This window comes from Zonotrichia albicollis, chromosome Z, assembly GCF_047830755.1.
Source record: "Zonotrichia albicollis isolate bZonAlb1 chromosome Z, bZonAlb1.hap1, whole genome shotgun sequence".
NCBI lineage: Eukaryota > Metazoa > Chordata > Aves > Passeriformes > Passerellidae > Zonotrichia > Zonotrichia albicollis.
In genome coordinates, this window is record NC_133860.1 from 63,881,360 (window position 1) to 63,895,099 (window position 13,740).

The 13,740-nt window shown below is 36.5% G+C and overlaps 1 protein-coding gene across 9 annotated transcripts in view; it reads left to right on the forward strand.

Annotated features, from left to right (window-relative positions):
- Window positions 1-13,473, forward strand: part of PCGF3 (polycomb group ring finger 3) — a 56,835-nt gene extending 43,362 nt beyond the window's left edge. For all 9 annotated transcript variants that reach the window (XM_074532225.1, XM_074532226.1, XM_014266500.3 and 6 more), the window contains 5 exons: window positions 523-633; window positions 1,135-1,223; window positions 2,839-2,976; window positions 4,974-5,054; window positions 6,382-13,473. In XM_074532225.1, the coding sequence (XP_074388326.1) occupies window positions 523-633; window positions 1,135-1,223; window positions 2,839-2,976; window positions 4,974-5,054; window positions 6,382-6,429 (467 nt within the window). In that variant the 3' untranslated portion in view covers window positions 6,430-13,473. The remainder of the gene's footprint in view (window positions 1-522; window positions 634-1,134; window positions 1,224-2,838; window positions 2,977-4,973; window positions 5,055-6,381) is intronic.
- Window positions 13,474-13,740: the final 267 nt, after the last annotated feature.

The following is a 13,740-nucleotide window of genomic DNA, read 5'->3' on the forward strand; positions in this document are numbered from 1 at the left end:
TATTGCTCAGTGGTTTTTTTGGTCTTAATGTATGTTAAAGTTTTCATTTAAATAGAGTATTTTGATCTATTGAAGCTGCTTTTTATCCAGGGCATTTCCAACTGTCAGTGTGATTAAATACATACTTTAAAAATAATTTCTGGGATATTGAAAACCAGAACTATGAATAAAAATTCAAAACCAATGTTTTGACTGAAATACTCAACATTCAAAATGGGGATCATATTCAAAATGGGCGTCATGTTCAAAATGGGGGATATTCAAAATTAGCTGCAGTATTTTAAATTCCATCTCATTCTAACAGTAATAGCATAGTAGTAACTATGCAGATAACTTTATGCTTTTCTAATTCTGAAAAATAAGATTAGGCATAACTTGATGCAATAGGAGTGATAGAAGACAGTAAATAATGACACCACCGCCACTTGTTGGCAATCCTAAAGTGGGAAGGGATTTGGAATAACTTCATAAATATTGCATTAGAACTTTATTAGAGAAATTAATATTTGCAATTTTAAACAGCGGAAATGAAAAAGCAAAGGGAGTTTTATCACAAACTGGGCATGGAAGTTCCAGGGGATATCAAAGGGGAGACATGTTCTACAAAACAGCACCTAGATTCTCATCGAAATGGTAAATAGTCCTTTATTTATTCTGTCTTTGGTGGGTGATATATAGTAAATTGATGAACAGATCTTTTGGAAGTATGTGCCCAGTGAGTATATTACAATCATTGTTTTGTAACAGTGACGAATAGAGTCAGCATAGGATTGTTGCCTTGTCTCTTATTTCTGCACAGAATTTTGGTTTTAGCTGTTAATTGCATGTTGCTTGTGGCAAAGTTGGTCTCCATAGCAGTGCCTACATGGGGACTGTGAAATTACCCAGCTTCTGGGCTGTTAGCAGCTGAACTCCATAGGTGTTCTCCTCTTTCATGTCACGGGCTGTTGGCTGGAAGTGTAGCTGGAGCTGATAAGCACAATTTGGGAATAGCAAAGTTTATTCTATACTGCAGTCGTGAAACTTGCTGTTTTAATTGTATTGGCGCTATCAGATGCTGCTGAGTGTATGTGGAGTTTATATATGATAATAATATTTGAGTATCCCATATATGTGGTTTTTTTTTAATCTAAGGTGAAACTAAAGCAGATGAAAATATAAATAAAGAAACTTCGGAGGAAAAACAGGAAGAAGATAATGACTACCACCGAAGTGATGAACAGGTGGGCTCATAGGGCATGCTCTAGTTTTATCTTGTGTTTTAGCTGTTGTGGTTTGGTAAGGTAACTTTGATAATCTAACAGAGAAGAAAATGAGTTTATTTCAAGCTACTTCCTCTGTTCTCTGATACAAACACGATGCAGTTTGGACAGTGCTTTTTTGTAAGCCTGAGGTTTTACCTTTGGGTTTTGCCAGGAATGGAGAATACATTCAAATCTTCTTCCAAATATCTTTATAGTTTTGATTGTTTATGAGTCTTTAAAGTTTGCTGTCAAAACAAATTAATGTAATTTTCTGCTTTATACAGGAGTGTACCCCAGTGTTACCATGATACATTAAGCTGAATGTGTATTGGTAATTATGAATTAAACCTGTGGCACTGTTAACACATTCAGTGCAGGTAGCTCAGGGTGCAGTTGCAATGAGAGCTGCGGGCTGAGCTCTGGATGGGAGCCCGAGGCAAGAGGTCCTGAACTGCCAACCCTTGGCACAGGAAGGGGCACAGGGACCGGTGGCACCAGCCTGGGGAGTGGACATCGAGACACAGAAGCAGCTGAGACCCCCAGACTTTGGTGCTGTGAGGGTATGAGAGCCCAGAGGTTCCTTTGTTCCGGGCCCCTTCTCAGAGGCACCAGCTGGAGCTGTTATTTAGTTACTGCACCACTATTAAGCTGTTTGAAAGACCTGGATGTCTGAGATTCTGCTATGGAAAACCTGGGGTTAAGCTAGTAGGGAATCCTGGTCTGAATGTGAGTGTGAGGGGTGTAGCTGTGAACGGGCTTCATTCTCAGCTTTGGTGGTGTGAATGTGGCTGCCAGAGTGGCTCCTGGATGGCCAGACAGGTTTCCTTAACAGCAGTCTTACTAACTTACTACATATTTTGTTTTCAACCTCTAATACTAATACAGTGTTAGCCCTGAATCATAAAAAGATTATAAAATCAGGGAAGCCCACTGTTAAGTTTAGAACACAAAGCTTGTTTGAAGGTGAAACCTCCCTTTGGTATAAACAAGCCATGCCTTTTATGACTTCTGGTTATGCGAGTCCAGAGTAACTTTAGCTTGGGTTAATTTTCTTCCCAGTTGCCATGTAAGGGAACTTTCAAAGGGATTGTACATGTTACTAGATCCCCCTAGTGTAACACAAGCATACCATCACAAAGAGTTTAGACTGTAATGAATAGCTGGATGGGAGAAAAAGTGAGAATTTGAAATATTTGTCATATCATTTGTATTCATTCTTTTTAAACATGTTAAAATTAAATTAGATTAGCAGTTGCATTGACAGCAAGAAATTATGTTAGAAGCAATCTTGAGAATTGACAATGGTTTTCTTACTGTTTTCTTGCTCTAGCTTTTAGCATATGGCCCTCTTAAGCTATTGACAGCTTATGAATTTGGACTGAGGCAGCCTTGTTCCAACATCAAAAATTACTACTTGAACATATTTGTCTTATTAGGAAATCTTAGAAAACATAGTTTTCTTAATAGACGTTTCAGTGTAAAGAACACTAGTACTGTACTTCACTATATTGGATTAATAAAAATTGCATGTGGAATACATAAGACTGCAGATAATTGTTGCAGCCGACTCTTGATTTTTTGCCTTTTCCTGAAGGTAAGCATCTGCTTGGAGTGCAATAGCAGCAAACTGCGTGGATTGAAACGAAAATGGATTCGTTGCTCTGCACAAGCAACAGTCTTGCATCTAAAGAAGTTCATTGCCAAAAAACTCAACCTGTCTTCTTTTAATGAGGTAATATTTTAATTTTTAAAAGTAAGTTTACAGATACAAAAACTTGAAGGGGATGGGTTTGTTCCTTTGCAAAAGGATGTCTTTTATTCTGATTTTATTTTCAGGAAACAGAAGCATACACCGCTTCTTGAATGCTATATATGTTACATAGATAGCAATTTTCTTGTCCTTTCTTGGGTCTGTACAGGACTTCCCACTTAGTTTGCAGTGCATCTTTTCATGCGCATTTTTAAATAGTTGGGCAAAAAGTTTGGTTATGTGCTTCCACATGTGTTTAAACGGACTCTGGCAAGATGATTTTTTTGATATATTGTAGTTGAGTTTATCTCCAACATTTTAGGAAGTTTGCACTCTACAGGGGCCAAACAGAAACACTTCAACAGTGAAGTCCATTGAAGAGAAAGCACCACAAATATGTTGTTCTTTTCTGTGCTCTTAGTGAAGCTCAGTCTGAAGCTGCTGCCTACCACAATCAGAGTGTTATCAGATGCCTGCTTTTCCCTGTCTTTACAGGGAATCATGAGAATAATTTAAGTTGAAAAGTACAGAAAGAAAGGCAATACTTTGAACTTCTCCTAGACTAGATTCAAAAATTAAAAGTGGCAAACTATGAATGCAGTCCCTATTTGTCACTTGGCTGGATCTTGGTAACAGTTTCTAGACATCTCAGTTGACTCTCAGCTTGACATCTCTCAAATCCATATTATGACACGGATTTACTGAATTTCATTAAGACATTTCATACAAATCAAGTAATCTGCTTTCCAGTCCAGTGTGTCAACACCTTGCTGCTTGATCTTGTCAACAGCCAATTTGCATCTCTATCACTTTTCCTCCATAGCTTCTGTACACTTCAAACTAACACTCTCTCTCTCTCTTATGGTTCAAGTATATCCCCAAACTCTGCCAGTTTTCCTGAAACAAAACCTTGTGTCCCGTCTTGTCCTGAGTTGGCTCAGAGGTGGTTGTCTCCTGACATAGCTACAAGGATTGTTCAGAAGGGGTTTTTTAAATATATTCTTTTGGTATATGCATGTGTAAGCTGCTCCTCCGATGCAGTGTGCCAAGATGTGACTTAAGAATCTACTTGGTTTGTACTGAAAGAAAAACTTTTCTGGAATACTGTTTATTTTTTTGTTATCCCTTTCTGCCTTCTTAAAAAATACATAAATAGTCATGTAATCATTTTACTAGTAGTAAGTCATATAGAAGGAGAATTTGAGCACATGGTTACTTGGTTGCTTGATACAGACTATTTCAGGTTTGAGTTACTGCTGTGTAAGTGGACAGCATGCACATTCAGGCCTTTCTGGGCTGTGGGGTAAAACATTGTAACATAAGCCAACTTGGTGGAACTTGTTGTTTTCATACATGTTCCCTGGTTTTAGCTCATGTTCAGCTATTGTAGTTCAGCTGATTAGTAGTCATATGATCCGTCATACTTTTATGTTGAGATCTTCCCTTGTTTCTAATACCAAGATTTTTAAAAACAGAGATAGAAACCAAAAATACCTGTTTAGTATCTGTAAAACCCCTATAAATGTAGCATATAAATATATGGCCGACTGTTTTTTTAAAAAAACCTCTGTCCTTGTAATAATGCCACCTGACTGCTGTTAGGTAAAAAAAATTTCATAGTATGCTAAATAACAGCTCTCTTTGAGAGTTCTCTCCCCTTGTCCTGTATTCAAGCATTTTAGAAGCATGTAAAGCTTTCCGGAAAGGACCTTAGTACTGCTTGGGAAGATAAATGAAACATTAAATCCATATCTTACTATATTTCTTAGGCGGGCATTGACATTATCTTTCAGTACTTCATGTTGAGAGCAGATTTTCTTTTCTTTCGTGGTGTGATTTTTGTCTGCAGGGCAACTTCAGGATTACCAGTTCCAGTGTCTTCAGAGAAAAAAAGTCTTGTCAAATGTATAGTAATATGTGAAATACATTGTTTGGTGAATTGGGTCCCAGTGAATTAACTGTCACCTTTATTTTGTCAGCTGGACATATTATGCAATGAAGAGATTCTTGGCAAGGACCATACGCTCAAGTTTGTAGTTGTTACTAGATGGAGATTTAAGGTATGACACAATGATTCAATGTAAATCATGAAATGGCCAAATAAAATGTTTATAAAATAGCGATAATTTGGAACTGTACTGCAGTATAGCTTTATAGAAGGTATTTTTATAAGTATCTACTACAATATCCTTAGATGCCAAGTATTTATTTGTTTCCAGTAAATGAAGGAAAGGAGAATTAAGTATTCATTGGAAGAGAAAAGGAAACACTGTATTAATTGTCTAATTGTTATCAAGTCTGTCAGAGGAAGTAGAAGCTACAAAAAGTATTATTTTTAACTCCTTCAGGCAGTAAGAATGAGTAGCAAAACGACGGAACACTTAGAAGGGAAATCAGTGTATGTACACACAGAGTTACTGGAACAAGAAGTTTGTATTTGTAATGCAAAAGCAACACATTCTGAGCATACAGTGTGCACTGAGGTGAAATCACTTGGTGGCTTTGGATGCCTCTCTAGAACAGGTCCATGTGGAATTAGAGAAGTATTTTTCTGTTTGGAATTACAAAATAATTGACCTGTGTAAGAGTCACAGGATGAAGTCAATGGTCAGTGTTAAAAATGCAGAGATGTCACAAGTGGAATCCTGCTGGAATCTGTTTCATATGGTGTTTCTGAATGACCTGGAAATGGTCTTTACAGTTCTGAGTGACAGAAGATTAACAAACACCTGAAGTTGAATGTAGGTATAGATAAAAGGATACAATGCAAACATTAGGGTTTTCTGGTGTAGCAGAGAGAACCAAACAGGAGCATCAAATTGATGTGCACCCATACAGTCTACTCTTCACCTGTGAGAGATCTGTGTAATTGTGAGTCATATGGAAAGCAGAACTGTGAACTGCCCTCCCAAGTGAAAGAAGTGGTGGATGGAAAATGGAACTGAGACACGAAAGGCCCAGAACAAACAAGCTGAAGTAATTGTTTTTGTGAGACACAGAAGTCCATGGTGCAGGATGTTGTGGTGTAAAAGTTTGCCTATTCATAAAAAAAATCAATGGATGCTTTCACAGAAGAGGAATCAAGTGAGAGCTATTAAATATGAAGTACCACATACTCTAATTTCTGCTTTCTGGACATCCCTTACTTCAGGGAGTTTTCCAAGATAAACAGATCTGCTCCTGAGATAAAGGGGAAAGGGTTCTTTATCACTTGTTTGAGCCCCACAGATGAAGTTGCCCCTTGTCTTTGTCTTGGTGAATTTTTGACAGATCAGATAGCTGCTCTTGACTTTAATTGAAGCTTTAGTTTATGACACAGAAGTTTTTCCTACTGAACAGGTTAGTTGTGGATTTGTTTCTTAACTTACTGGTATTTCTGTCTTGCAGAAAGCACCTCTACTGCTACATTATAGACCCAAAATGGACTTGCTGTAAGGGAACTTAAGTGTCCTTCTGGACAGAGCTTTTTGCAGAGACTATCATCTGGCACCTTCTTAGTGCATCACTAATCACATGACACAAACCAGCTGAATAATTTTGGAAGACTGGAGGGCTTTCATAGTGGGCTGTCCTGAATATTTCTTCTAGGGATGTGTTACCTAGACTTCTGGGCAGACAATATTTATACTTTTTTGTATGGAAGAAAGAAGTTTCAACTCAGCAAGACACTACCAGCATTAAGTTTACAGATACTGAAAACACTTCACAGTTCCATGTAGCTCAGCCTGATTTGTCTCTTACAGTTACACACAGAAAAAGTTTGAGTGTTGTGGGGTGATATAAATATGTTGCTTTTGACACCAAGTTGCTTTAGTTACTTCTCGCATTCTAAATCTTTAAAAACTATATTTTTGCAAAGTGTTATTGTCTTATATAGTATGCCTGATTGCATTGGCTTTATTCAAGTTACTCTGTAGAGCATTGAACATACCTGATAATACAGTGACTGGTGATAATTTATTATGCTGCATTGAAAACTTAAGAAAATCTGGGAAACCAGTAAATTTGTCATTTTTGCCCAGTTATTGCTCTCCCTCACCTTGTGTTTTAATAAAGTTTTGATACTTCTGTATATGTGTTAATTTGGTAAGACTAATAGAAAGAATTTCAGTTGATTTTAATGTGCTGTGATATATATTTTGCTATGGTATAAATTGCACCACGTAATGACAAATACTCACAAGTGCTAGATTTGTGAATTTCTTAAAAAATAAACATTTCTTATGTATTGTGGCTTGCAGAAATCAGTTTTTAATTTAGAGAGAATTTGCTATCACTACTATTGAAACAGTGGCTCTTGGACAACTGTGGGAGTATTGCAGATTTTTCATTTCACTGATTAAAACTTACAAGCAACTTTAAATTTCTTTAGCTGTTTTCTTACAAAACCATAGCATTTTCTGTACTGCCATTCCAAACTTACATGGGGTGGGAGGAAGGGAGAGTCAAGACAAGATTATTTTAGCACCTTTTGGCCTTAACTAGTAATTTTGCTTGCATCAGCCCTAATGGATGCAAGGTAATACACATGAATTTATGTATGGGTACATACATCTATATACACATATAACTATATATGTTACAGAAAGCACCCTCAATGGCACTTAGCAGGGCTCGCTGCACTTTTTGTAAGGCTTTTGGAAATAATTGGCTTTTAAAAAACTGTAGTTGAAAGTGATTTCTGCAAGCTATATCCACTATGTATCATCCATAGTACAATTGTAAGAACATTTGTCTGGCCCAGGTGTGAAGTCACTGAAAATAGTGTATGCCCTATTATGGCCAGCTGGAAATAGTTAACCTAATTTTTGGAAGAGTTTTCCTGTCAGCTGAAAATGTTAGTCGCTATTCCTATTATTAAACTCTGTTATTTTTTTGATAAATTATCTTTTGATAAGAAGCCCTGCTTCCTCTTGCTGTGCTCCTTTGCTTCTTCTTCTAGAAAGTGTTACTTAGTAACCAGAAGCTGATACTGCAAGAGATTTATCTAAGCATTTTAAATATTCTTCCTCTTGAGTTTTCAAAGCGCTACATTCCTCAGCACATTTCCCTTAATTTCCCTCTCTGGAGTCTTCAGTTCTCCTTTCCCAGCTCTACTGCTGCTTGTGCTTACCTTTGACAACAGGGCTCCTTATTTTGATTACAGTCACAGATGTGAGGAGGAAGGAAACTAAAAAGAAATTATGTGAGCAGAGAATGAAAAGGATTCTCCTGAATTGTGGAGATGGAAAGGAGAGCCACACAAAGGCCAGAACATGCTGCTGTCCATGCAGACGAAAGTGTTAAGATAGCTGTATTTGAATGTTTAGGTCACACAGAACTCCACATCTGGTTCTTGTGTGGTGTTTGTATGCATGTCTGTGATTCGTGCAATCAAATTTGGCTCTGATTTTGTCTTGCTGTGTGTGTATTTTCAGCTTTTTTTCTGTCTTTAGCATTACTTGATCTGGCAGAAAAGAACAAACAAGATCATGTGTCTACCATTTTTAAAACTTTCCATAAAAGCAGTCAATGCAGGTGGTATGGATGTGTACACAGGCTGACATACTGGGCCTCTCTGGAGCTGTTTCTTACATGATTGTTACTGTTCTAGTGTGAAAAAGAGTCTGGCTTTGCCACTGAGGCCCTGAGAATGTGGACAGGACTGTAAGGGTCCCAGCTCTGTGCACCCAGAGTATGCACCAAGTGGCTGTACCTGATGTAGACATTAAACTAAAGCTGCCAGACAGCATTCTGGTTAACCACCTTACTCAGAATATATATATATATATATATATATATATATATATATATATACACACACAAACAAATATATATATATACATATACACATATAAATGAGATCTGTCTACCTCAAGTGTGTGTACTGCAGGAAACTTTTGTATGACTAGATATTGACGCAGTGCTGTTAAAGTACATTGGGATTTCATTTCTTCCTTGTGTACTTGAGCAACTGAGAAATTAATTACGAACACGCAAATTCAGAAGCCTTTCAAATCTATCTCTTGCTGTAACAACTTACAATAGAAAACTTCATAACCATCTTTAGAATCACTTGAATTTGTTATGGTGCTATCAGTATATAGAAAACTCTGTTTATATGGATACATAAATTCAAGCCAGTATTAATACCTATAGCTGGGGTTTTTGCTTGTAATTGTGTGTAACTGCTTTTGCAATGTGTTTAATCTGATAATATCGCACCATTAAAAAAAAACAAAAAAACAAACAAAAAAACAAACTAAAAGAACCAAACAAAAAACCCCCAAACCAACAAAAAACTCCAGAGTTACTCAGTTGTTTTTCTAAATCACATGTGATAACATCTTCACTTCAAAAATTGCCCTCAGGAGTGGTGTGACTCTGTCTGTACCATATGTTAGTCTCACTAAAAGACTACAGTGTAGAGCAAGGTCTTCTTTGGGTAAGAGCCTTGTTTAATTTCTGTGACACTTAAGAGACAATTTATATCAAGACTATATTGGGTAAAGTAACCCTGATACTGTTGAAAGTTGAACTAAAATTTGGACACGACCATACATATTTCTTAGTTCTGATGAGATCATGGTCGTTGATTTTGGCTTTTGTGAAGATGCCATTACTGTGAAGTAGCTTTTATAATTTCTTACGCTGGTAAATAGTTGCAGTAAGGAAGTATCTTGTTGCATTATCCTCAGCAGCAGTGAGACTGATGAATCACCTGGGCTTAGAGTCTCATTAAGTATACTTTCATTAAAAATAAAGAATTGAGATAGAATATATAATATGGAATTTAAATAAGATTTGGGGGTTTAAATTTTAACTTTATAAAATTATTTATTCTATTTTAAGCCTTCTGTCTTATTTTACCATCCAAGTATTTTTGGTTTTAGTGGTCCAGCTTTATTTACGGGCATATAAATTGAAATTGTAAGATGTTTTTACAAGCTTCTTCCTTTTTCATTGAGTTTGAGTAGCTTTCATCTGTATGTTTTTGTTTTGTATGGATAAAGAGCATTACTTATGCTTTTGTGCAATAGGTTTGAAACATGCATTTATTAGGCTTATGTTTAAATTGTAAATGTAGCATCTACTTACCATTACATTTAAAAGGAATGTAGATGGCTTTTCTCACTTGTTCAAATGGAGTTTTATTTGGGGCTGTTATTTGGGGGTGGGTGTGTGTGTTTTATGCTTTGTTCCATTTTTTATTTTACGAGTGAAATGGGGGATTTAAAATTTCTGTAAGTACAAGAACTATCTGTCAGCAATATTTTAAAATAAACGATCTTGCAAGAAACCTTAATGTGAATTGTGGAAGCAATCGACAAGACTTGCAGCCTATCTGAAAATGTTTTGTGCCATTGTTAGGTCTGGTATATTTGTGTACCATCACACCTGGGAATATTTTTTTCTATGGTTGTGCAATAGTATACACAACACTGTCACTCAGGAGATATGGGACCGTAAAAAATATCAGACTACAACTATGATGGTGCTATTTTTTCCAGTAGGCTATGAGCCTTTGAAAGCTTATCTGGCTCTTATTGTCTTTATAACAACACAGTCCTAGGGGATATACAGATTTTTTTTTCTACTAGATGATAAATATAACTTGCTGTTTTACAGCATTCTCAATATTACATTGAGATAAAGATAATAGGAAAAAGCCAACCAGTCTGTACATCAGTGAGATGAATCTTAGGTACACATTTTGTACAGAAGGCTTTACTGAACAGAAAAATCAAGTTTCTGCTTTTCCTCAGGTAATCACTTCAGTTTGGATGTTTCACTGAAAACATTAATGCAACTTTAGTTAGTCTGCCTAAAGTTGGTAACAGAAATTGTTCCACACATGAATCTCCCTATGTAAGATACAACTAGATGCTACTTGGGTCTTGAGATCCATTTTTGAAGAAAAAGTTGCAGAGAACAATACTAAAGAACATGGAACAATGCTTCAATCTCTGCTCTCATCAAAATTTGCAGTCAGGACAAAAATTACCTAGGAACTTGGGTCTTGTGGCAAATCAACAGGTAATGTTTTACCTGTTTATTTATATACAAAATAAAGGTATGACTCTACTATTTGTTCCATATTTTATCCTACTTAGGAGTTTTTTGGAAATCTTTTGAAGCCACAATGACCTCTGCATGTCCTGGTTGTAGGGTAGGAACTACATGCCCAATTCTATGAACATTTACATTGGTAACTTTAGTAATAACCTGGATGGTTCCACAGAAACCAGTGGGATCATTCATTCAAACAGAGGTATGGCTGAAGGAAGAAGTCCTGAGTTTTGAGTACTGATACTCCACTATTTTTGTTATTTCTGTTTGAAATGGAAAGTATTGGTTTGATGGAATCTTTAATTCAAGTGACTTATCTGGACAAAAGGAAAGTTTGTTCTTTCCTTCTGCAAACAGGATCATTTTGCAGTTAAGGGACAATTAGCCAGTGCAACCACTAAGCCTTTTATCCTCATATGTGGCATAATAAAGATTCTGGAACTGTCAGAGTGTAAAACCATATTTTTGGCTTAGCTTCATTTAAAAGTTTACAATTTTTTATGCTTTGTGTTGCTGTGTAATTTCTGTACTACTGGTGGCTAGTTTTGTCTGAATAAGCCTTTTGGGGATTAATGCTTAATGTTTTGATTTTACGATAGTGAAGCTTGTATCCAGTGTTTTGCCAATGAATATTATATGCTTGTTAATAAAAGCAGAGAAACTAACTGAAATGCTGTGAGGCTGAAAGTTTTTGTCCCATTCCCTTGAAGGAACATAAGGAGCTAGCAGTCATCGTAGCACTGAATAAATACAGTGTGACTGAAACAGAGGTGGTGTGGCATTGCATTGTCATAAAATCTGCCTTTTACTCAAAACAGAAGGATGGCTTAAAGTACTACTCCACTGGCAGTATGTTTGTGACAAGTATGTGTCAAGTAACTGCCAGATAGGAAATTAAACGGCTTCAATCACTCAGAGGGAAAACAGCATTATCCTGATGTCTTTATGTACCTGAATAAAAATGTACTTTCCTGACCTGTATGTGTTCCTTTCAACCTTACCCTTACAACCGTACCCTGGTTGAGACATTAATAATGCAAAACAGATGCTACAGTAGGTGAATTTTTTGCAGCATCTGCATTACATGTAATGCAGATGTATAGCTTGTGAACTGCTCTACATGCTGAGTACCTTTATTTATGCTCTTGGCTTGTTAGGAACTGCCAGTAACTCCAGGCCGCTTTGAAGTCAGTTTTATTCATACATGCATTTCTTATTTGCACTGATATTAATCATGCACAATTGTCCTGAGGCATTTGCCAATCACTATCTTCATTTAAATATCAGTATGAAAGACTTAACTGCAGTTAAAGTCCCTTTGCCTGTGCATAGTCACTTAGAAAATTAGCACTAATTCAGCAAGTGTTACTTTTTGAAAGTCTTTGTGCCTTTATTATAAGTGGCTTTAATACTTACCTGAACTTTGTATCAGTGGTTGTTTCCATATGGCTGTGAAGTAACCAGTGATGAGCCTGGCTCTGTCCCTTTCCTGAACACGGTGTTATTCTTATAAATAAAGAGTGAAAAATTCTCCTATTTGACTGAAATTCCCAAGCATCACAAAAAGAAGTTTTGCCAACAGTTGTGTTTGCTAGTCCTGAAAGCATAAATCTGCTCTGTAGCCAGTAGGAGCTAACTAAGTTTTTTTTCCCCAGAAGAAGTAACAATATGAAAAAGTTTTATTGGTATTTCTTACTTTATATGTAAGTGATATTTTCTTATTTTGCTGATTTACTATTCTGCCATAAAAAAAAAATCATTACTTTGAATGCACTACCTCTTTTTGTGCAATAACTTATTCTTTGGGATTAGAGCAGTCAGAGAAAAAAATCCATGTAAATTGAATATGTGCATTTAAGATAGATAAATTCAGCTGTTTAAACCCAGGTGTAGATGTAGTCACTCAGGATTCAATTGGTCACAACTCAAGTTAGGCTAATCCAGTGCTGCATATGAATAGAGGTATACTGCAGTGTAAATCCCCAGTACCTCCATAGTACTTGTGCATCTTTAATTTCCAGCATCATCCTTGTTTAGCTTTTTATATTCCTGATTTTTTTTAGGCTTTCTTTTGATTAGTTTTTCTTTGAGAAAGTCAAGGAATGTTCTGGCATTAGTGGAGAGAGGTTTACAAGAGTACTCTGAGAGATTTGACTACTAAAAGGAAGATGTGGTCCCCATCTGTGTAAATATGTCTAGTCTTTCACATGGCAATACACTTGCACTTGTCACTGTGTAGATGTGTTTTACTGAAGGGCTTGAATTGGACATGTCTGTGCTTTGTGTGTTTTGTGTAATGACTGCATGTTGATGTGTCCATGGAAATAAGAACAGAACAAAAATGAAAGCCATTGGCTTTAGTCCAAAGACTGATTGGGTGATTTCCATGAGGAGATGTTGCCATTAAAACCTTGTTTATTGTTTTCCGCCCCTGTTTGTAGTTTGCAATTATTTCTTCAAACACCTGAAGAAAGTGAAACTTCATTCTCTTAATTCATTCAACTCTCTTATTCAACTTAAATGAAATTCTTTAAGGCTGTTTATTTGTTTTCTCCTTTGATGCAAAGTTCACTGTTGCTTGCCTGAATCCTTGTTCAAAGAGAGCACAAAGGCTTTAATTGTGGGTGCTCCAAGGCTGCACCATATGACAGTTTCCATTACTGTTGAACACAGAACTGACTGCTGATGCAGCAAATA